Raw genomic sequence first — 25416 nt, 5'->3', positions numbered from 1 at the left:
ATTACAGTAGTTATATATGTACTACATAGTTAAAGCACTTTTCCCCTCCAATATATTTTAATTATCTGAATCAGGATTTAGATTCACAACATCACTAGGCTACAGGGCTTGCTTCCTTTTTTGTTTGGTTTGGTTTTTTTAGTAAATAAGTCTTAAAGCAGAATAAAGTGTTAACGGATACTTGGATTTTTAAGAAGCACAATGCATTCTCCAGCACACACCCACTATTTAAGCTGGCCATCATTCCCAACAACAGTATGTATTGGTATCAGAAGCACTGAGGGGTAGTAAAATGGTCTCTTGTCTCGACCATCAAGTGAAAATCACGGGAAATGGGCAAGGCCACCAAGAGCCTGATTTGCTCACGTAACCATTCCCTCCATCCCAGGTGTCCCCTGAGGTGCTTTTCCAGGTGGGAAGTGACTTACACAGCACTCAGTGTGCCTGAAGCCACACCACAGAACGGGGCTGGGGTGGCTCCCGGGCCCCGTCCGAGCCACCCGGGGGCTGGGCCAGGCGGCGGCGGAGCAGGCAGCGGGGAGCCGGGCGGGCCGCTTACCTCGGGCTCCCTCAGAGCGGCCGAACCCTCACGGACCCGCGGGACGCGCTTCCAGCGCCGCGGCGCCGCCTCAGCGGAGCGGAACGAAACCGGCGGACACGCGCGAAGAACAGCCCGCGGCGCACGGCAGCACCGCCGGAGGAGGCACTGGCCCCGGGAGCCAGGAGGGGACAGCGGTGCAGAGCCGGGGACAGCGGTGCAGAGCCCGGGGACAACGGTGCAGAGCCCGGGGCAGCCGCGGACGCTGCGGGCCGGCCCCGCTCCGTGCCCCCCTCACCCGCCACTTTTCGAATCCGCGCGCGGCCGACGTTGAGCGCGCGCCGCGGAACTCCCGTCTCGTCTCGCGAGAGCTCGGCGGGCGCCCCCGCCCCTTCCCGCGCGCGGCGGCGCTGAGGGCGGGGTGGGGGGAAGGCGGCTGTGGAGAACTGCTTGGGATAAGGGATCGTGTTCAAAACTCAGGGAAGCACAGGGCTGGAAAAGGCTTCTGAGGTCATCGAGTCCAACCTGTGACCGAACTAAACCATGGCACTGAGTACCACGTCCAGTCTTCCCTAGACACCTCCAGGGAGGGTGCCTGCACCGCCTCCCTGCGCAGCCCATTCCAATCGCCCTTTCTGTAAAGAAATTCCTCCTAATGTTCCACCTGAACCCCGTGAGGCGCAGCTTCGGGCTCTGTCCTGTTGTCCTGTTTCTGGCTACTTGGGAGAAGAGCTGTGGAGCCGTGAGGTCCCTCCCGAGCCGAGCCCGCTCCCCGGCCGCAGCCGCTGCCCCGCTCCACGGCCGAGCAGCGCCCGGCCCGCCCCGGCAGCTGCTCCCGGCAGCCTGGCCGCGCTGCAAGGCTCCTTCCCCCGCTGCTTCCTAACACGGGCTGGCCGCAGACACGGCTGGTCCCGGGGAACACCCATCGGTTACCCACAGGCAGCTGCCGTGGTTCAAACCCACCTCGATTCCTTTCTGTTCCCTTTCTGTACCTGCTTCGCTTTCTTTGCCTACCTGCACAGTGTCACTGCTTCCAAATGGGGATAAGACATGCTCAGTTAAATTCATGTTCGTGCGTCAAAAATGGTATTCCTTCTTCCATGGCTCTCTGGTAACCTGGACATAACTGCTTGTACAAAACATCACACATTTGATTACACTGGTGGCATTTTTCTCCAATAATGTTGTTGTTGCTATTGCTGACAGCTATGCTTTCACTCACAGTCCTGGTGAACAATACGAGTACTTTGCACTCTTCATCCAAAGCAACCAAGAGTTAAACAGCCTATATGCCAGAATGTATAGGAGACTATGTAAGCCAGATGATACTTAGAGTTTGATAAGTAAGGATTTTTTTTTTATTTTTTTTTTTATGTATCAGGAAATTATGTCTTCTGTTTCTTCTTTGCAGTGTTTGGAAATAGTTAGAGTCAGATTTTGAATTATATAATATTTTCCCCATTCCATTTGTTTGAGCTCTTCTGCAAACCAAAACCAGTCAAAATGTCTTGTTAAGGGCTTAGTTTGTATCTTTCCATTTGGCATTTTCAGTAGCATTTCTCTGTTAGAAGAGAGAGGAGCATAACTGAAGTAATTTACTTTCAGTCTGTAGAAGCAGTGTTGCTTTACTGTGCAAACAAACAGAAAGCCAACTATAATTTCTATAGAAGTTCTCACATCTGGTTAGACTTTTCAGAATTGCAATTTTAAATAACATTATATAATTCAGATTTTATTTATTATTAAATGTAAAAATTCACTCCTTTAAAAGTAGCATTTACATCTTCTGCTGCTTTAATTTTTAACATAGAATCTTCGTTAATGATCCTGCTTTTCACAGTTTTGGTTTACATTAAAAAGTAAGATTTTTTGCATTTTCTGCCACATTTATTTGATATGAGAAGCTGGCTTGTGTCGGATCCTGTGGACCTGACTTTATATCCCAAGTTATGTGTTCAGCTAAGTGCAAGGAGCCTGTGGAACAGTTTGCTTGGAGTAAGTTGCATAAGCAATCAGTATACCTGTAGAATTGTAAAAACAAATAATAAAGTGTAACACCTGACATTTATACATTATGCTAATGTCTTCCTATATTAAAATTTTTCTGCATATATTAAAAATCGTTGCCATTTTAGATCCAAACTGATGGATTTATTCATCATGACTCATGTATACTGAATATTTCATTAATACCTTGATTAGTCTTTTAATTAGATGCTACATTAGTCACCTGGTTACTGTTTATTTAGTTGGGCACGTATCATTTTAGCAAACAAACTAAAACATATTTTAGTTTTTAATTTCTGTTGCATAGCAACCACAGAATGGTTTTTTTCATAGTATTGAAACTGAAGTTGACACAGATAACAACAGGCTGAATAACACCAAGTGATTCATTTTAAAGGACCATATAGAGAAACCAGAGAGACAGAATAATGTTTTCTAGGTTTTTTCAAGAACTGTGCATGAACTGCAAGCCAGTAATAAACCTACAACTCTATTTTCAGTTTCTCTAATATTCTCCCTTTCAAGGGTACCAAATTACATGCCTCTCTGTGACATATCTGTTCATCTGTTCAAAATAATCTATACCCTGTGATAATAATCTCATATTTATTATCATTTTCCTGTCAAGTTAAGGCAAAAATGAAAAATGGGCCTCTTGCACATGGTTGCTGAGCAACAGCAAATAAAGATTTGCTTTTGTGCTACTGCTTCATGAACCAGTTTTTATTCGTGTTGGCCTGCATTAGGGACCTCAGGTACAGATGGCTCACACCAGAATGTCCTTGTTTGGACTCGAGCAAACCTTCCTTTTCAACCTATAAGAGTCAGCAATATAAATAAAAAATAAACAAGTGGTTCCCTGAACGTCAGAAGCTTTCTTGACAATATTTTCTTATATTTACAATGTTATTTTGTAGATAATAGTTTCTTATGAGATTATTTCACACGTTATCTACTACCATGTTGGAGTTGTAACTTCTATTTCTTTTTCTTTGAATATGTAATAAAATTTGTTATAGTTAATACAGTATGAACAAAATCTGCTCATCCTCTGAGGCAGGCTGTTAATAATTTACATGCATGCATTTCCCTTGATTTTTTTTTTTGATCTTCACATACTTTGATAAATAATCCGAACAGCATGGGAGAGAGATGAAGTTTCACACCATTCCACTTCTCCAGATCTCCCCTTGCCTGAAGGTAATCCTGCCAATCATTCCATCCTTTATTCAGAGGCAACTGTCACTTCTCCATGCTGGTGTGATTAGACCGTGAAACGGCTTATTTCCCTTAAATTATTAATATTAACATGAATCCATTTTAGAGTTTAAGAGATTAAGTAGGAAAAAAAAATCACTGCAGAAGAAAAAAAAATTATCCTTGTTAACTCACGCCAAAATAAGGAAACAAAATGCGCAGAGGGAATGCGAAGCTGTTGGGCAGAGCCGCTCCCCGGAGTGGTGCCGCGGTACCGCGGTGCTGCGCTGCCGCCCCGCGGGAGCTCCGCGCTGCGGCCGCAGGGAGCCACACCGCCTCCGTGTGAGCCGGGGAAACACAGCAACCTCCTTTGCCTGGCTTTGTTGTGGTGCTTTATTGCAAAACACTTCGGTGTTACATCATGAAGAGGGCTGCAGCACGGAGACAGGCTGAGAGAGCTGGGGGTGTTCAGCCTGGAGACCTGCAGCCTCTGGAGAAAATTTAGAGCATCTTTCAGTGCCCGAAGGGTTTACAAGCGAGGAGAGGGAATTTTTATAAGAGCATGGATTTACAGGACAAGGGGGAATGGCTTTAAACTGACAGAGGGCAGGTTTAGATTGAATGCTGGGAAGAAATTCTTTATTGTGAGGGTGCTGAGGCACTGGCACAGGTTGTCTGGAGAAGCTGTGGATGCCCCATCCCTGGCAGTGTTCAAGGTGAAGTTGGCTGGGGCTCTGAGCAACCTGGTCTAGTGGAAGGCATCCCTCCCCATGGCAGGGGTGTTGGAAATAGGTGATGTTTACTGTCTCTTCCAACCCAAACCATGCTATTGGTCCTATAATTATTATTTACTGTATTATTATGCCCTTAAACTGTTACCACTTGTTCCTTATAAAGTGCTACAAGTTACTGTAATTTTTCTCTGCTCACTATTAGTACCATAAAAATGGAAAGATTTCTGAAATGCTATAAGATACAAAAAGAAATTACAATAACAGTATTTGCATAGCTGAATCCATCCCACGATTTAAAAAAAAGGAAGTGGAATTTTTCATTACAACTATAGCAAACATTTTCTAGTATAAAGTCATTGTCATCTTTCAGAATACTATGTATCATTGAGTAAATTTATAATACTAGTTTGTCAGTTAATTTGTTTCAGATATAAAACACTCCAGTTACAAATGCTATTTTTGTATTACTTTAACCCTATTAAATTACATTCTGATAGAGATTTACTGCTCTTATAAGTGTCCTGTCTCCTTGCAACTCTCATTCTATTTTAGTCTTTAAGAGAAAAATTGCTTCTGAGGTACAAAATCACTGTTATTATTAATTTTACAAGTGTTCTTAGAGGTTTCATTGTGATAGACATGCATCATTTAGATATGACACCATCTCTGTTCCATCTGCCTAGTACAACACACGAAAATGCAGCACAAATATCAGAATGGACATGATTTGCTCATCCATATTAGTTTATACATATATAAACACACACAAACACACAACAAGCTTTACATTGCTTGGGCATTATACCAACATTCATTTGTCTCTCACATCTGTGTTGCCTTTGTCACCAGGGGTGCTCCCCATGTCCTTGATCCAGACCAGGCACTGACCAAAGCCCACTGGGGATTTTTACAGGCTGCATGTCCTGCTGCCTTCCTGCAGAACTGACAGTAGTGTGCTATCAGCCTGGGGGGACATGTGGAGCCAGGCACCCATGAGGGCTTCCATTTCCACTAAGTTTAGACATACTTGTCATTTATTCCTGTTCTGGCCATCAAACAATTTTATCATCACAAGACCTGGTGTTTTTGCAAACTTTCTTATCATGTCCTTAAACAAATGAAAATTGATTCTTATTTTTTCTAGTAGTTTTATCTGTCTTCCCTTTATCCCGATGTTGATTGTACTGCTCCATGATGGATTTCATTGTTAGCTATCCTGAGTTTCTAGCCACATGCTTGAATCAACAATAAGTACTTATAGTGATGTTTCAAATGTGCTGGCTATTTTCCATGTCCTGAACTGTAATTTCACTTCTGCCTGCTTCTGATTAATTTCAACTTTTTGCACTTAATCTCATTAAAGTTGTGTCAGCAACTTAAGGGGGTTCTAGAATCAAATCTAATTTGATTTGATAGGCATGAAACACCTATGGTGAATTGCTGATAGAAGCATGCAGAATTTCTGGTGAACTGAGAACCTTAAATCTTCCAGAAGTTTCGTGTTTCCTCACATCATTTTTAAAAATTTCCCTGTGCCTTATGACTAAATACCTCTACAAAACCATTTTGGCAAATTGAATCCCCCATTCTGAAACTGAATTCTTTTAGGATCTTTGGTGCCTCAGAGGAAAGGGGGAGAGCAGAGCACAGTGAGGACCATACCTGTTGTTCACTGCATTTAAGCCAGGGTGACTTGAGCCTGCCTCCCAAACCTGCCTCTCATCCAGATCACTTCCTTATGGTACAAGAAAGTGCACAGGCAGCAAAAGAGGATTCTGAGAAAAGGGTCTGCACCACCATCTAGTGGAATATAACAGTACCTTCAGAAATAAACACTGGGCACTAATGACTATGTTTTCATTAAAAATTTATGAATGTTTTCATAAAAATATTAGAAATTAAGTTTTATGTCTCAAATAATCTGAACTTGAAAAAGCATATTGAATAATAAAAAGTTTCATAAAACTAAGATTGAAACTTGTCAGAAAGCTAATCTTAGTATTTTAAACTTTTGATTCCAACTTATTTTACCTACAAATTAATTAAAGATTTACCAAATAAAACAGAGAACCAGCATTGCTACCAGTACCATTCATGAGTCATGAACATCCATTTCCATTAACCCATTTTTGCCCTTTATTTCATTGTCATCACCTGGATAAATGACAGGTCTGGGGACAATCCAAGTCCTTTGTTTGGATGCTGTTGACAATTTATCAAATGTGTCCAGTGGAATACATTTGATAACTTTCTGAGCTGAAAGTTACAACACAGCACCCATTCAGTGGCTATCATAGTTACTTGAGCTCAGAGAATTTCATGATTCATGCAAAACTAGACAAACTTTCCTATAAATGGTAGGTGGAAAACATTGCAACACAGTAACTTCAACTTAACCTAAGAGACAGCAACAGCAGTCATGCAAAATACATCAGGGATTCAGCCTATCAGTTGAAGTATTTCTCCCATGGGAAGTCTGCATGAAACTGTCTTGCAAAATATCCTGTATTAAATTATTAATCATTGTGACACGCTTAGTAAGCTCTAGTTGTCAGGCTCTCAGAGTTTGTAGAATAAACACTAGCTTGCAAATTCAACTAGAACAAAAAAAAAACTTGTTTGAAATTCTATGCTGGAAACAACCTCTATTAAATGTATGCACCTTTTTTGGGCTTAAGAATCTTGTCCCAGTTATCAAGTAAAATTACTGACCTTCCTTCAGTACCTACAATTACCATTTCACTAGCATTATCTATGTTACAACTCAAGTTCCATGCACAAATTAATGTATTTTTAATTCCTGTCAAATTTTTGCATCCTGACTCAGCAAAGCTTGCAGCTCCCAGCTGTGTGACTCCTTTCTGCCCAGCTGGAGTAGCTCATGGCCATCCCTGAGAGCCTGGGCTGAGGAAGAAGAATGCCCAGGAAGACCTAGAGCACAGGCCAGGAGTACACAGAGCTCCAGCACATTTACCTTAATGGTTAAAAAAATATACTTGAGAGACATAGAATTGAGGTTGGAAGGGACCTCACCACGTAATCTAGTGCAACATCCTACAGAAAGGAGCCACTTTGCTTAAATAATTAATAAATAAAACTGATCATCAATTAGATCCTTACCACACAGCGGATGAGTGAGTTCACAGGACACAGCTGGGTGCAGGGACATCACAATTTTCTTGTGTCATTTCTTGCACAGAGGCTGAGGTGCTTGTGCCCAGCTCTGAGGGCTGGGTTACCAAGTCCTGCAGGAATGGCCCACGTGTCCCCAGGCCACAAACCAGCCCTTCCACTGCCTGCTGTGAAAGGCTGGAATCTTGCCTAGCTTTGGGCTGTCCTTGGATGTCTTCCTATATGGATCTTAAAAGGAAGAATGATCACTGTTAGGCCTTAATTCCCTTGCTGTAAAGTTTACAGCTACTGAGGACTCAAAGATTAACATGAAAGACAAGCTGGCTTCACTTTGGTGGTGTGTGAGGAAACAGAGATGCAGGAGCCTGCTCAAATTGGATTGACTGGCATGCAGCAATATTCCCTGCAGACAGTGAGAACAGAGAGTATCACCTCTATCACATGAATACAGATTACAGAACTTTCCTCCCAGAGCTGCCATCTACTCTGGCAGATAAATTTTCTGCACAACACTGAAAGAAATAAAGTAGATTTTTGCATTTCTCATAAAATGTATTTCAGAAGGTGCCTGAGAATATTGTTGAGAGCCTGACTGCCTTAGAAATCAGTAGGAAAGCTACAACAGTTGGACACTTTAGAATATACGAAGCCACCATTTGGGATTAAATAACCTGACTGCTTCAGCAGCCAGCTACAAATGGGTCCAGGACAATCTGCAGTTTTGGTAACTTTGGTAACTTTATGGACAAACACTGCTCCTGGATGGAGGCTGGATGAATTAAAAGCCCAAACCAGCTTAAACAGTACAGCAAATACTAAGAATCCTGGGCTAGGGTGAGCCCATCAAATTCATACCAAAGCCATCTGCAGGAGTGTCTTGCCCAGTTAATTCTGCTCTCTAATAAGATCTGTGAGTAGAAAGATGAGCACAAGCAGTGCTGATCCAGGTACCACCTGTCTTGCAGGACTGCATGGAAGGTTTGATCTTGACCCAAGTCAGGAAAATGCTGACAGCTGATCAGTACTGGCACTGCCAGGGAGTGTGCAATCCAGAACCACCTTGCCATGTGGGAAAAGTGGAGACAGCCATGCTTTTCCTTGGCTTTAGCTGCCTTCCCATTGATTAGCAGATGATTTTTATTCTGCTAAAAAAGGGACATATGTCCTTCTAAGGAAAAAAAAACCCAAACAATAAAACCCAAACCAAAGTGGAACATAATTTTGTAATTAATAATATTAAAGATTATCCAGTCAGGCCCATTCTAAATGGGATAGTGAGTGATTGATGAAGTTTTGCAGCTTTTATTTATGGCTGGTGAAAATGGACTGAATATTACAAATTCAGACAAGCTGTAACTGTTTATGGGAAGACGTTATCATAATTAATGATAGAATTACAACTAATTATAAATTAATGTTTCATGCAGAGAGCATGATTTCTATGGCAATTTTTCTGGAATAGATAGAGGATAGAACACCCTTTTTCTTATTTATGCAGTACATCATTATATTTTTCATCAATTAGCCTTACAAAGTTAATGAAAGAAAAGGAAAGAATGCCATTGGTAGAAAGTTGCTGATTCTAAATCTAAGGCAATTAAATAAAGTTCTAGGTCCTTTTGAAAGATAATTAAAGACAATTAATAAGTGCTAGAATTATGACAATTTGTTCAATTGATCAATTTAAGAGAAAAATAAAATTTAGACACTGAAGTTGAACAAAGGACCTACTCATTCTTATGTGTGAATCTGTTCCAGAACAACAAGCACAGAAATCCCCAGGAAGTGTCCTGCACTTCTCACTCCACTTTCTCTCAGGTAAGATCCAAAAATCTGCCTACAGACCTTATAGCATGGCTCCCTAGGTTACAGGAGTCTGGATACAGGACTATTTTAAAAATCCAATTCATTGTATTCTTAGTTGGAACAGGGATATGCAAGAGAGGAGAAGGGGTCTGTGTGTAGAGGGAAGCAACACACCAACTTCCATACGAACCATTTATTGAATAAATACATGCATCATAATGTAGAATTACATGAGCAAAAAAGGCAATCTGTACAAAACTGATTACCCTTTGTTCTCATTTTAACTCTCACCATTTGCTGCAGCTCTGATAAAGGATTCAAAACAGAAAATTAAAACTTTTTTAGTCCACTTGCAAGTGATATGCATGCTGATTTGAGTTTGAGTTATACCACTGCTATAGCTAAGAAAGGTGGTTTTCTTGTCAGTGAAGCAGAGTAATTCTAAAAACAGTTTCAATAGTACAGAACATGTGTTAGTACATACAGGTAACAAAGCTTATTTTTTAACCACTTCTTAAACATCTTCATATGTTCATATTTTAAGGCACAGGATAAACAAGAACTACATGAAAAGCTATCAGTTGACATTGAATAAATGACTTGATAATGAGGTGCAATTTTTGCCCAGAGGCAAAATTGTCCTTCCTACTTCCATATAAATGGAACAACTGGAATTTGGTAATAGAAAAGTTGCATCCACTATCCAAAGAATCAATCTCATCTAGGCACTCACAGTCTGATCCAAATTCACTCAGGAAAATGTTTCTGATGATCTGGCATCCAGAACTGATTATAGACTATGGGAATTCTAGTTGCAATGACAGTTCAATCTCTTAATTTCAGATTCCTAAATGGAAAATGGAATCTCTAAGAACCAATCCCTAATTTTAGGTAGTGAGCTATTTTGAAAACCTGCCCTATATTTATTCAATTACTCACTTTGTGCTATGCTTTTACATTTGCCTGAACACAGCATTATTTTCCACCTTGAGACTTTAGAAGACAGAAATGGTTTTTGTTCAAGTGCAGTTTTCTGTCCCCAGACTTCACTTAAGACTTGAAACACTGAATCAGTTTAACACCCTATTTGTTGGCTGCAGATCAAACTCTGTGCTGTTGCTGGCCAAGATGTAGAGGAAAAATCCTTCCACCTCAGACTGAACAAAGGCAAAATACAATTATGTTGAACAGCCACTCTTAGACCTCATTTATTCAGATTAGCATTTGGTTTCTGCATTTTCACTGCATTAAGAACAATTCTCTGTCTTTCCATTCTTAATATCTTAATGGAGAACTAGCAAAGAAAATATGTATTTCATAATATATTTAATATGAAGAGACGAGTGAATATATAGCTACTCATACTTTCCAATATACAGTGAAGCCTTCAAATGGAAATGTTTTCTTACAAAGAATCTCTATTGCCCAGCCCAGTGACAGCAGTTACAGTACAATTTACAATGTAAGATTGTTTGATAAAATTGTCATGTACAAAATGTGGCAATGAGAAGGTCATCACCGTATAGAGGTGTATGGTGCAGGTCACATATAACCATAACAAATGTTCATATTAAATTGAATTTAGACAAACTTAAATTTTTAGACTTGAAAAAGACAAAAAGCTACATCTATGGTAGGCACTTTGGTACATCTAGTAATGTAGGCAAATTCTACATCTAGAGTTAAGGTTCTGTCAGTTTTCTTACAATAAAGCTAATTTCAGGAGTTTATCATTCTGCTTTAAAACTCTTTATTGGCTGAGACATCATTCTAGAATCGTAGCTAAATAATATACTTTGTCTAATTGCATACTTCTCCAAGGATGAGGACACTGGCTTTGCAAAAGCCAAGCTGTTCTCTTGGATTCTTAATGCACATTTTTCTAACAGTCTGAAAAAACTTACCAGAAAAAGAAAAATCAGTTCTGAATACAAAAAAAGTCCCATAATTAATAAAATTAGAGTTATGAGCTCAGCCTGTTGGGGCTGGTAGTCTCCCTTCAGATCCTGCCTGCCTGGATCAGTCTGTGCTGATGGTGTGTCCCTGCTGCCTCCTGCCCAGCCCACGGCAATGCTTCAGGAGAAGGACAGCATTGCTCAGAAACCTGGACCACTGATGGGCATTGTGTTCATGCACCAAACATACTAAGCAGCAATGAAGCAACTGTCAAAGACAGTCAATTTCATCTCAGTTCCCCACTTTCTTACCTACTGGTGTTCATTTGAGGATTACAGAAGGTATAGCATAACTTACTATTTTAGCACAGTACTGTATAATAAAAATAACATATGTCTTGTACATATGCCTACTATATGAACTGAACTTGCAAGCTGATTTGTCTACTTATAAATTGGTGAAACATGGTGGTATGGACAGTTTAAAGTGTTTAGACATCTTCTTTATAATACAGAAAAATCCACGTCCTCATACCTTCAAAAGATCACATGTCTAGTACTCCAGAGTACAAGAATAAATAACAAAATCCAACTGAACCTGTATAATAAAACTGTACTGTTTGTTATGTTTACTCCATTAAATGAAAACTCAGATTTAGAAACTGTTATTTGTGGACCTCATCCTGTATTTATACAATATTTATAGAATTCTCTTTTTTATTTATAATACTCTATAGCATGATTTCCCAATAATACATTTATATATAAATATTAAAATGTTAATGTTTTATACATTTTAAGCTAGCCCCACTGGGCCAGAAACACAATAAAGTAAAAATGTTTTTCTGCAGTTTCTTTTTGCAGAGTATCACAAAATGATTAAGACCATTGTGCTGCACAGACAAGAGATTCATCTGAAGAAATTAACATGCATTTAGAAGAAAATATCTGCATCCTTTATCTAATTTTCTTCTGAATTCAAACCAGCATGAAAGAATTATAAAAAAATAGTATATATTTACATGGTACAGTATACCTTGGTGAGATATAAAACAAGGCAGAAAAACAGCAGAACATGTTCTTTTCACTTTCTAATAGGTACAGCCATCAAAAAGATCAATTTAAACACAAAAGGTTACTTTACTGTACTATTGCACATTACAGTAACACATAGAACTGTTTAGCAAAATAAAATATAAAGTTTAACAATGAGGAAGGTTATGTCTACATAAAATGACAGTGTTATAAAATTATTGGGGATGTGTCTAAGAACTAAATCAGTAAAGCTATAAAAATAACATTGGTACATCTCTGAAAACAACGCATTAAAAATATATAAAGGTTGGCAAAATTATGCGTGAGGAATTCCTGGTGTCCATGGGCCTAACTTGCACCCTGTGGCCTTGTACCATCTTCTGTCAAATCATACCTGAAAAAGAAAAAAAACAAAGGATTGTTTTTTTACATTTAGCATGTATTATTAAAACTACTATTAACACACTAGTTGTTAGTATGTAGTACTATTATTAAAAAAGGAAATGTTATACTTACCACTGGGTCCAGCCTTTAGCAAGTTCTTCAGATGCCAGAGGTATTAATAACTGTGGAAAGTTAAATTACCAATCAATGCACTGTGTGTGCCTTTCATTCTATTTCTGTTAAACATCAAATCTGACAATCCTGTAAACTATCATGTAAGCAATACCATTGGTAAATTATGTATTTATGTCCTTATCATCACAGCTCTCTGCTATCTGCCTAAATTTTCAAGTTGCTGTTTTTGAGCTTAAAATCCACACCCTTCAGTGGTACTGTCCCAGAGCACATCACAACGTGGCAGTGGCAATCAGCAGATGTGTTCCTAATGACAGCCTTCCAGAGGAACAGGAAACTTGAGGACACTGCTGACCATGAACTGGCCACGATTCTGTATCTCTCATCCTCTTCACAGAGCTCAGACATGGCAATTTGAAAGGGTGTAGGAATTTACCATTCCTTTTTCATGCTCCAAATCACGTGTGTAGCAAATTGGGTGATTTAATGTGTGCCTATGGAACACTGAAGTTACAAACACAACAGCTGGTGTTGGCATTGGGAATGTCTCCAGTAGCAGCTCTTTCTCATGGATTTCACAAACTGGGAATTTAATTACTGTGTGTTTCCCTAAGTACTCGTTTGTCTTTCCAGTTTTGTCTGGACATTTTCTGAAATACTGCCTGGTTTCTACTGGTTCTTTCCTCTCTCTGACAACGTGATTAGTAAGTTTGACAAGCACATTTCTTTTGTTACTGTGAACTTACCACTCTCATCTTTCTAAGTCTGGCTCTGCAGTTTGGTCCTTCCCTTACTGAAGCCTGACATCTAAGGCACCTGTAATTTTTGAAAGCTTCATACCTGAATCAGGCTTCAATCAACACTAACTCGTATATCAAGAGAATTTTTTAAAATAGAATAAACTATATTAACAGAATTTGCTTATTGTCAACTTACTTTGCCAAGCAGCCCTTTATCTTTGGACAAGAATCCACCACTGTTCTTCACTGCTACATCTAGTGTTCTTCTCTGTACTTCAGGCAGGGAAACACTGAAATCAAACCTGACAGGCAGAGATGCTTTAGAGGGAATTCTGTACCAGAGGTCCAAGTTCTATTCCTACAGCCACTCAAATCAAAACCAAACCATCTCTCTCCCCAAACAAAAAAAATGAGGTCTGAGACAAATGAAGAAAAGAAATCCCAATGTTTTGCCTAAATTTTTTCTTGAAAACTGTGATCAATATCAACATCAAATGTTTGAGACTTCTGTTACCTTTGGCCTCTAGAGGCCACTGGTAAAACAAAACAAACGTATGAACAAGACAAAAGGAAGCAAAGGTCAAGCACTGACTCTAGAGTAAAGAGAATGTGGAATCCTACTGTACTGACAGCTCAGTATTAACATTTTCCAAAAGGAAAACTGATCCTTGGTACTTGATAACCAGAGCTCCTTTTCTTTCCTGGCTGGCTAAAGAAAACTATCAAACATAGCTTTTTGCTAGAGCTGAAACTTAGACAAAGTCAGGACAAAGTTATACCACAACCTAAATCTGTTTGTCACTACAGTTCTTAAACAGCTTTATTGCTTTGCAATACATTTCCCTTGGAAAGGCATGGTGAAATAAATCTATTACCTGGAATGAACAGGAGAGATCTGCACTACTGAGAAAATCTGCTGGAGCCTCTAACTAATGATTTACAGATTTGCCTTGGACAGAAGGGACTGAAGTGGTGTTTTCCCTGAGTTCATTTGCTGTCAGTAGAGAAAGGTCTGTATTGAAAAGTGATGGGTGGCAGAGTAAGGGGCAGACATGTGAGGGAAAGTACTATCAAAAAGATGAGTGCAAGGATAAGGATTTTTATGCAATATAATGCATAAGCTGGTGCAACTTCCAACATATGGGCCAGGATATAATCTACAAGGAAATTTCCTGACTCCCTGGATGCTGAGAAGTGCCACAGAGTGACTGAGCAATGTGATCAAGCACAGGCACTGGTTGGCAGCATCAGCCAGGCACTCAGCCAGCCAAGCTTTCTGGCAGGAAGGGAGATCAGCAGCACTGGCCAGCTAAAGGCACTCGTGTTCTCACCACCTGCCAGGAGAGCGAATCCTGCAGCTGAGCTACCAGCACAGGGGCATGGAGCTGGTGTAGGAAGGCAGGAAAGACACAAGTGGCTGCTAACAGCAAGAATGGCTATAGTGATAACAGGGAATAGAAGGATACAAGAGCTGTTACAGCAGAAGAGAAAAATATGATCAAGTCTAATGCTGAGAACCAGGAACTTCAACAGCTCACCCTTCAGTAAGCACAGAAATCTTGATTTGACAGCTTTGCAATTACATGATACAAAACTACTACACATAATTTAGAACTTACATTTGATCAAACACTGGGTTTAGTGTCTTCTTTGATACATGTGTTTTTCTTCTTCCTGACCGTCTCTTATCAGGCAATAAATACATTCGCACATAGGGATCGGACCCTTCTTCAGAAAACGCTATCAGATTTCTGGCAAAGTGAAAACCAAGGAAAAGCACTTAGAAAATCAACAAGACATTGCTGAATATAAATGTCTACACTACCACCATATAGTTTAGTACATGAAGCAGTTCCCCTGCACAAAATATGATGTGGAGTGACTTATCAAGACCACATGACAAGTAAGCAGAGAGCAGAGGTAGGAATGCAGTGTTTCCTGAATTCTAATTTGAAGTTTGGATGTGGCTTTTTAGATATCATGTGTTTTGGCCATTCCATAACAAAAATCAGTCTCTTAGATACAGCTTTCAGATAATGCTGATAAAAATCTAAATGTCATTTTCATTTAAAATCTGACAGAGGCATAACAGACAAATATAAAATCAGAGCAAAAGCTACCACAAAATTTTTCCTGATTCTGAGTACAGCTCTGTATATTTTTGAATTTATGCATATGTTGTTTTAAAAATAGTAAAGATTAAAGAATCCACTTAAGAGTAAGTCAGGATAGGACACACTTTATAAAGAAATATGCCCAGATATCAAATTGTGTATGCTCACCTGCAGGAATGCACCACCACAATCAGTTTGTTTCTTTGTGAACTATGACGAATTGTTAGCTGAATCTGTCCTAATGGAGATTGCCCCAGAGTTGTTCCACTGCAGGAAAAAGCAGAACATTATGCTTAGTTTTTAAAATACACATTAGAAGTAAGACTTAACTGAGCAGTTTCCCCAGAAATCATGTATTATCCATTTAACTTTTCTAGATCAATGGGAAAGAAGAGAACATGTGCAAATGTGTGAGCATATCCTCATCAGATTCTCGTACTTCAGTTCCTTGGCCAACAACTCTGCTCTCCAAAATAGGCCAGGTATTCTTGTCGTTAGGAATATGGGACTTCATTCATTACAAGAACTTGCTTGCCCTAAAATAAACATCAAAGCAGCATCTAGGAAATTGGAAAGAATAATAGTGCTAAATGCAATGAAAACCTCAGGCATGGGCCATTCTTACCTAAGGCCAGAAGCCAATTAGAAGAGCAGCTCATTCTTTTCTAAATTCTCTTATCATAGAAATGTAGATATCCTTGGCATTAAAACAGTGACCATTTAAATCTACTTCCTGTCATAAAAGCTCAGTATAAACACAACTATTTTATTTTTCTATAGTTTATATCACCATGAAAACAAGATTAGAAAAAAATTACACTTACAGGTCATGTTTAAGCAAAAAGCAAGCACCATGCTTAAGAACTTGTGTTTTATGAATGACCAGAATATGCAGTTCCCTTATCTCCATGAAATGCTCATTTTCGTTTGTATGAACTGACTGTAAGTATTTTCCATATCACACAGGACAGTCACCTAAAGGATATCTTATCTTCAAGGGAGAAGAATGCCTGTTTTGTGAATATCTACTGCAAAGTGATTGATCCATTAATATTCCCAAGTAATTTACTTTAAAAATAGAATGAAGATTTAATTTCAGTATTTTCTTAGTTGAAATTTAAAAAATAATAATAATCAAAGCATGTGGTCTGCAATAAAGAGCCTCATTACCTCTCGCTTTACCACTCTTACCAAATGACAAAGTATGACATTTGTGCATTGCATGAGTAGTAGTATTTCAATCTTTATCACAATAACAAACTCTAACTCAGTTTTGGACTAGGAGAGAGCCTGACAAAGTCAAGACAAGTTAGCATGTGACTATGAAGATAAATGGGGGTCTGGAGCACATAAGCAGGTGGTGTATTTGTACGAATTGAAGAGAGAGCCAACAGCAGACTCAACTGCAGCCCTTCCCTACTTAAAGCAGACATTTTAGAGAAGACCAATTCAGAATCCTCATGGCTGTACACAGTAAAATAACCAGAGATCATAGCCAAGATGCAGCAAGATAAATTTCAATAGAAATATGGAACAATGTTTTAAAAGTGGAGTGGTTAAGCACTGGAGTTGCTGAACAAGTTATGGCATCTCGATCCCCAGAGATAACCAAAAGTTGTTTGGGCAAGGCCCAAGAAACCTGATCTAACTTTGAAGAGGAATCTGCTTAGAGCAGAGGGATGATCAACCAGAGATTCTGTCCAACCTCTATGACTCAGTTGATTCTATGAACTCTGACAGAGAAAAAGATGAATTGGTTCAATCCCTTGCAAATAAAAAAAATAAAATCTTTCTACTTAGATTCACAGAGAAGCTTGATGAATAAGGAATGAATAGTTTCCAGTCTTCTATTCAGAGCAGGATGGCTGCTCAGCTGTCTGTACTTGGTAAGTATAGCTGCCCACTGAGGCAAGTAAAAAACAAATTGAAGAATTTAAGAAAGCATGTCTGCAGCAATCTTCAGTGACTGCATAGTAACTGACTACCCATTTAACATTCTTTATAATCTAATATCCCTCTGAATTATTTTAAAAGACCAGCCATTTCCAGCTTAATTGGCTTAATTAATGCTAATAGGATTCAGTGGTGAAACAGGCAACTACTGCCATGAAACTACAAAGTGCAGCTATGAGAAGAAGTGGGACTTTATCTAGCAGACGATCACAACGGTAAGGAACTTCTAATTGCAGCTTCTGTCTGCGATACCAGGAAGAAGCAGAAAATCCCAAAGACTGAACAGTAAAGAACGTTCTGAAAGGTGAACTAAGCACTCCTGCTTTGGTGGCACTCTGTGAATCAGCTGGGAAGTGCTGCAAGGCACCAGTGAAGCCGTACTTCTCGAGCTGCCGCAGCCTCTGGCGCAGCTCCTGCGTGGCGATGGGCAGGGAGATGTCCGAGGCGATGCTGGGCGTGGGCTCCTTCACCGACAGGTGGCTGGGCGAGCACGAGAAGTTGGAGGCGTGGAGACTGGAGGAGCTGCGGCTCAGATCTGTTGGCCACTGCGGGCTGGCGTTGGGAGGCTGACTTTTATCAGCTGAGTCAGTCTTTTTATCACTGTCAGTCACTGGGGATGCTGGAACGGGCTTGTTTGGATCAGATGTTGGCGAGACAGGAACCTGAGGCTTGAAAGATGATTTTCTTGCATCTTTGGAAAGAGACGGCCTTTTTACTTGGGCTGAGTGTTGATGGTCTGGAGATCTTGTCTGCTTTTCAAGAGAAAGGACCTGGACACAGGAAAATACACATAATGTCACTATTTTGTAGTATAAGAAATAGGAACAAATTACAAGAATACTGATTAGTGACAAGTTGTAAAGCTGAGACACCAAAGCAGGACCAAAACCATTCACAATTACTAACTCTTCACTATGAAATACTTTACATGGCAAAACACATCTCTACCTTCTTCATGGCAACTGCAATAACTATAAAACAATGTGAAATTCTCCATTCATTAAGAATTATTCTCCTCATTATTCCCTTCCCACATTCTACGTACTTCTGGTGTAAATGCTAGTTTCTAGCCATTTGGAAAGGTATTCTGTAATTTTTTTTTTCTACTCTTTTGAAATTTAATTTTACATCACAATTTTTTCTCATTAATTGTTCTTACTTTCTCTTTTATACGTTGCTTTAATTTATTAATGACACCTAAGCAACAAAGTGCTTTAGAAAGAAAAATAACAAAGTGTGACAGTGTTTGCAAAGAGATATAGTACCTTATTAAACCAAGTAATTTAGATGGAGAAAAAAGACAAACCAACTTTCAGGTATGGAAGTTTTGTTTTCAAAACTCCAAGGTGCTTGAAAGTTGGTTTGAATTGGTCCAGTACTATGCAGGTACTTCCTTTCCTTATACACTTTATTTTTTAAAACCAGCAAAACCTCAGTTCCATTTCTAGATAGAGGCTTTTTCTCTGATCTGTAGCCCATTGAGTTCAAAGGAGATCTGAAGGAATTCAGGTTCCAAACACGATTTCCAAGCCTAAAACCACAGGGGATCATGGTTCTAATTAATGCAGGTGACCATTCTGAGCATTGCAGAGTTTTCAAATGGAATATATTTAAATTAGAGGCTATCTCTGTGTACTGCTAACTGCACAAGCAAAGACACTTGGCAGGTGACATCAAAGGAAATGCGCTGGCTTCTTCAAAAGCTGGCAGACCAGGAGTCAGCACAGCCCTAAATGCTTTCAGATGTTTGCAATGGGAAAGGTTTCAGAGTACCCTGAGTGCAATCTTCATATTTATAGTGCTGTTGGGACCAGAGTTGCTCAGGTGGAATCGCTGATGCATAGTTAAATCTTCACTCTCTAGCAACTGGCTTAGAGGCAGCTTGAAGTTCCCCAGAGAACACTGGTGTTGTTCATCCCTCACCTGAAGGAACACAGAAATTAAGTCACTTTGTATCATCTGCTTTGTAAAAATTCAAAGAAAGAAATTACATTTTTATTCAGAAAAAAAATTACAAACAATATTGAAAGTAGTTTGTTCTTAAACCAAGTTTCCCTGATTTTAAGATTGCATTGAAGGAGGAAAAACAAATATACTCAATGCCTCGTTTCTTCAACCTTACCTTCTACAGCAAAAGTAAGACAGAAAAGTAACCACCACCACATCTACATCTACCAGACCTTTGAGCAAAATAACTACAGGGTTTCCAAACTGTCCATGTGAAAATGAATTCCCACAGCTATTAGGAAAGGGTGACTAAGACAGTCCTCATTTACACTTCAGCCTCTTAGAATGATGTAAAGGACATGTCAACATTGTAAAGGGATACACTAATTAGATAAAGTGAATACTTCCTTTGTGTGAGAGAGGAAAGATTCCTAGTTCCAAACTGGAATATACAATACCAAATTTACTTTTGGATTTTTTGTAAAATTAGAAAAGACAACCATTAACTATGTTAATAATATGAGAGCCTGGTTATAGTCTTTCTTTCTTTTAGTAGTAAAGGAAATAAACATTTCATTGCCTGGTCTAAAAAAAATACTTTAAATATAATTTTAATCATGTTCACATTATATTTAGTCTCATTTCATAACAGCCTTTAATGTTTGACTTTTACTGCTGCAACATCTTAGAAAACAAAGGTATCTAAAGAGAGTGACACATACCTCAACTTCAAGATCTTGTCTTTTGGGATTGTGCACAAAGAAAGTAAAGTTTTCCTCCCATACTGGTTCATTGGTCTTGTATCTAATCTGAAGTTAAGAAAAAAGGAAGTACACAAATTATCAAGCAGTTTGTCTAATAGAGGTGGCGTTAAGAGATGAGCACATTTTTCATTTTGGCATTTTATTTGTGTGCAGGGGAGGGAAGCAAGGCTCGGGAAGAATGTAGAGAACAAGTCTGATGAGGCGCAGCTGAGGGAGCTGGGCTTGTTTAGTCTGGAGGAGGCTCAGGGGGAACCTTATTGCTCTCTCCAACTCCCTGACAGGCAGCTGCCTGAAAGGAGGCTGTACCCAGGTGGGGGCCAGCCTCTTCTCCAGCAACAGGACAAGAGGAGAGAGTCTTAAAATGCACCAGGGCAAGTTTAGCCCAGACATTATAAAAAAATTCCTCACAGAAATAGTGACTGGGCATTGGATGGGCTGCCCAGGGAGGTGGTGGAGCCACCATCCCAGGAGGTGTTTAAGAAATACTGGATGTGGCCCTTTGTGCCATGGTTTAGTTGATAAGGTGGTTTTAATTCATAGGTTGCAATCTGTGGCTGCTTGTTGCCAGTTTTAGTTCTGGTGGCAACTTAGTGTGTGTATATGCTCCATGGTTTGGTAGCCAAATGCCAAGCTCACAGACCTCCCAAATATGTGAAGACAGAGCCAAGTTTAGAGCAGGAACTTACCTTACTCTCCTGCGCCTTGTGTCCGACTGACAGCAAAACAAGTGGGTTGGGATTGCTGTTTATTTTCTTTCCTGACTGGTAAAGAAAAAGCGAAAACTTTGCCTTCAGAATAAAGCAAAACCTCTCCCCTCTGAAACTTAAATTTTTGCATCTTAAAAATACAAATCATATGCATTCTACTACATGCTTCTCTATTATTCTCAGTATTTTATTCCGCTGGCTGGAATGGCAGACTAGTGAGTAGCTGGTGAACACATCAACATGAAGGCATCCAACTATCTGTATATGCTGAAGCAAAATGCTACTAATAAGCAAGAGTTTTAGACTCATTTCCATTTTCTTTAAATGAAACTGGTAAGATGCAAATTCTTATCTTTTAATGAGCATTACAATCCCCAAAGCTTATGAAGCATAGTTAAAACTGCCAAATGAATATTGCATGCAGATGGAAGATATGAAGAAAGCACAAACTCAGGAACTTTATATACAGTGCTGTAGAACTATTAAATTGGATGTGGTATCCAACACTGATGTTCCCTACTTTTCAGTTTTGGGGAGAAAGAATATGCACTAAAATGTATGCGAGGGATATTTCTACAGTTTACCAAATACTCTTTATTAGAGAATCAACCATCTGCCATATCTGAGCCTTGCTCACCAGCTGTATAGCATTACATCAAACTGTGAAAACAAACATCAGTTTAGAAACAGAGTATATATGCAAAGGAACATTCCAACTATATGTTTCTTTCATGAATTTCAATTTAATCTAACAAAAATTCAATTCAGAAAGAAAATTTAGACATGAAAGTTAATCATCTCAAGCAGGTGTTAATGCAGTTTAAAAAGCCTAGAAAATGGAGGATACATGGTTATTTTGAGTTCTACCCTGTAGAAAAGTCAGGTGTATCAACAGAAAGTTAGTCAAAATCTTCTTAATGCATGTAAGGTCACAATTACAACCAAGTGATTCAAATATTTTGTATTTTAAATTAAGAAAGTGCATTGTTTAGATATATTTTTTGATCTGAACTTACATTTTGGACATCATACTTCCACTAATAATTCTCAACTTTATTGTCACATACTGCTTAGAACCATACTTTCCTTTAGAAATAAAGCAGTTAATAAAGCACTCCTTTCTTGGATGAATGCTGCCTTTCTTTTTTTATGATTTTTAATTAAAAAAATATTAAGCACTCAAATAAAACCAAATACAAAGGTTTACGGGACAGAAAGAAAGCCATACTACACTGCAGCTGGTGGTGTTTTAAAATGGTAGCTGACATTATCTTCATTTTTTCTTTGTCCACAAAATGGTGCCTGAAACTTTCTTCATAAAATGATGAAACTACAGGAGTTGACAAAAGACCCTACCACTTATGCTGATATGTAAATAGGAAAAATTTCAATTCAAATTAAGCAGGTAGCAATGTGCACCTCTAATACCAGGTACTGACAGACTCATTGTTGACAGCCTCTTAAAGTCTGTCCCTTGTTCAAGTTCCTCCAGCTGAACACCAGCCCTTTCCAAGTTTGCCTGCCAAAAAGCTGGCCTGAATTTCTTTAGCAGTCATATAAAAGATGTAAAACCTACTAAAAACATCTTGCAGGAACAAGGTGATTCCAAAGCAATCACTCAGAGCTGAGTGATAAGGTATCACTCAGTACATAAAAGATGCCTTAGCTTTCATGTCAGCTTCATTCTTTAGTTACTACCACAAATCAGCTCCCAGCACTTTTCCCCAGTCTTCTCAAGCAGCCTGAACTCCACTAATCTGATCTACAGCTCAAATTACAACAGAGCAGAGTATTTTAACAACATCCTGACACTGGCTTCTTGAAATCAAATTCAAGAGAAACAGAATTACACTAAGTATGGATCTGGCAATAGAAATCCCATCCAGTGTTGGAAGCAGAGTGTTGCAGGCATTCGTGCATTTCCAATGACTTTTGTGACCTTAAATGGATAACTATATTAATGTTACCTTCAGGGCTTTCTGAACAGCAGCCTTCTTCAAGCCATCAGGGTTAAATTCTAATGGATTATTCTTTTAAGTCAGGAGAGAATGAACATAGGAAGGGTTAATAAGACATGCAATGAAGCAATTTCACTAGGTTAATTAATTATGACATGACAACATAGGACAAAGCAGGGGAAGAAAATCAACCTAAAAAAACCCAAAAAAACCACAACATCTTTCAAACAAAACAAAACAAAACAATGAAGGAGCACCACCACAACAAAAACGTCTGACAATTTTTTTTCCTCTTCTCCTTTGGATATTTTTATTCTGCTTTAAAACTAATATACCCAATTTCTGTCTGCTTGTATTTCTCTGCTCATTTTTTTTACCCTAATAAAGATAATTCACAAAATATTTTTATTTAATGCCTGATGCCCTACGAACTGCCTTCTGAATGATCCTTTTTAGAATTTGTTTGAGCACATATTCACAACCCAGAAGTTTCTCTGATGATAAGTCAAGTAATTATGCAAAGGAGTTCTTTTATAGGAGAAATTACATCTAATTGATAGGGACTTATATCATTATAAAAGTCAAAGTTCCTTAAGCCTCTTCAGAAAAGTGATGCAAACACTGCATGCTAGCTAGAATGAAGGTCTGCTACTTTACTCAGTTGAATGAAGACATGCAAATACACTAAAAATAGGAATTTAAACTGGCTAAGCAGGACAAAACCTCTGACTGCTTTCCATTAAATATGGAAATTTTAGGTTTTTGTTTTAAGATTAATATACTGTTCTTTAAGTGACACAATAATGTCTAGAAAAATATGCATTCAGTTCATAAGAAATCATTTCAGAAAACAAGATTTGGAAATAAAGCAGACTTCAAGTTAGTGTACTTATGGCTGGCTTTTTCTTTAGAGACACATTTTTGTTTCAAGGAATAATTCTTTTTTAGAAGCTGTAGATTGTGGCAATAAAAAAATTGCATAGTGGCCTTTTAAAATATTCTGGTTTATGAACAGCAACTGGTATTAATGCTTTGCCAAAAGAAATGCCTTTCTGAAATGAAAATCTAAGTGACTAAAATTTGAAGAAATTTAACCTTTATGCAGAAATATTACTTTGCAGTTTCTTTTGGAATGTCATATACTCCAGTTGGCAAAAAAATTCCAAAGATTCTTGGCATCCTGCTTGAAAATTTCTATTTCAGAATGAACATACAATATCCAGGACAAAATCATAGAAAATTTTGAGCTGAAAGCAACCTACAAAGAACATAAAATCCAACTCTTAAACTTGAGAGAACCAGAAATAAAGTTTGTCTACTTTTGTGCGGTATTTTTCTTGAACATTATATTTCTTAAAATAAAATCAAGGAATTGTCCACAGTTATTTACCTGATACATTAGTAACTTAGTATTGTACTTACAGAACTTCAAAGATGGAGACTGCACATATCCCTAGTTGAAACTAATTGAAACTATTCCTCATTGCAACTAATGCTTAACTGCTTTTCATTAGGAAATTTTTAAATGCTCAACAGGTACATTCTTTGCTGGGGTTGAAGCACTGTTCCCTGTTTTCTGACAAAGATAGAAGTGTCACTTTGTTTGCAGCAATTGTGGATTCTCCATCCCTGGAAGTGTTCAAGGCCAGGCTGAATGGGGCTTTTGAGGAAGCTGATCTAGTGCAAGGTGTCCCTGCCCATGGCAGAGGGGTTGGAAGGAGATGATCTTTAAGGTCCCTTCCAAGCCAAACCCTTCTGCAAGGTGTCCCTGCCCATGGCAGAGGGGTTGGAAGGAGATGATCTTTATAAGGTCCCTTCCAAGCCAAAGCCTTTTGTGGCTCCATGATTTATTTCCTAGGGAGGAAGTCCCTTTCTCTGCTGTCATGGTTACGGTCTCTCTCACCATCAGTGCTGTGCTCCAGACCTTAAATTGCTACAGCCAAGATCAGGGCCTTGGTAATGGCTAAGAAAACAAAATTATTAGGCCATGCTTCTCACAGGCTGCATTCCTCTTTTCTACACAGAGCACAGTGTTTTCTTTCATAACAATATGACACAGCACAACTACAAATCTCTTTCTGTAGAAAGATCTCTTTTCAAATCTCTTTCTTTCTATTTCCATTCCATATTTATAAGGATGCAATGACTGTCCTCTACAGAGAATTACCTGATTTTTTCATGTGGCATCTACAATTCACCAAAATAATTTTGAATGTTAAACTGCCACTCAACTTACTGGACTTTTTTCCTTCCCATTTGCACCTGCATATTCAACACAATTTTTTCCCCTCCTATATTATTATTTCAAGGAATTTTAGAAGTCAAAACCAAACCTATGTGATCATACATAAGGGCAGGCAACCACTGACT

General features: G+C 38.9%; 2 protein-coding genes across 5 annotated transcripts in view; both read right to left on the bottom strand.

The window, feature by feature from the left end:
• The window catches only part of NCAPG2 (non-SMC condensin II complex subunit G2), a 45521-nt gene extending 44732 nt beyond the window's left edge, over positions 1-789 (bottom strand). The window contains exon 1 of the mRNA XM_039708468.1: positions 560-789. The gene's annotated coding sequence lies outside the window, so the exon portion shown is untranslated. The remainder of the gene's footprint in view (positions 1-559) is intronic.
• An 8803-nt stretch (positions 790-9592) lies between these two features.
• Positions 9593-25416, bottom strand: part of ESYT2 (extended synaptotagmin 2) — an 81134-nt gene continuing 65310 nt past the window's right edge. For 2 of the 4 annotated variants that reach the window (XM_039707133.1, XM_039707154.1), the window contains 10 exons: positions 23056-23118; positions 21068-21142; positions 20340-20426; positions 19444-19593; positions 18052-18440; positions 15886-15984; positions 15223-15354; positions 13800-13905; positions 12861-12910; positions 9593-12738 (listed from right to left, as the gene is read on the bottom strand). In XM_039707133.1, the coding sequence (XP_039563067.1) occupies positions 12693-12738; positions 12861-12910; positions 13800-13905; positions 15223-15354; positions 15886-15984; positions 18052-18440; positions 19444-19593; positions 20340-20426; positions 21068-21142; positions 23056-23118 (1197 nt within the window). In that variant the 3' untranslated portion in view covers positions 9593-12692. The remainder of the gene's footprint in view (positions 12739-12860; positions 12911-13799; positions 13906-15222; positions 15355-15885; positions 15985-18051; positions 18441-19443; positions 19594-20339; positions 20427-21067; positions 21143-23055; positions 23119-25416) is intronic. The other 2 variants (XM_039707144.1, XM_039707163.1) reach the window with 1 other exon arrangement.

The sequence above is a fragment of the Passer montanus genome, unplaced genomic scaffold (genome assembly GCF_014805655.1).
Source record: "Passer montanus isolate IOZ18808 unplaced genomic scaffold, ASM1480565v1 scaffold10, whole genome shotgun sequence".
NCBI classification, from domain to species: Eukaryota; Metazoa; Chordata; class Aves; order Passeriformes; family Passeridae; genus Passer; species Passer montanus.
The sequence above is the reverse complement of the archived record's forward strand: the minus strand, read 5'-3'. Positions and strand labels throughout refer to the sequence as shown.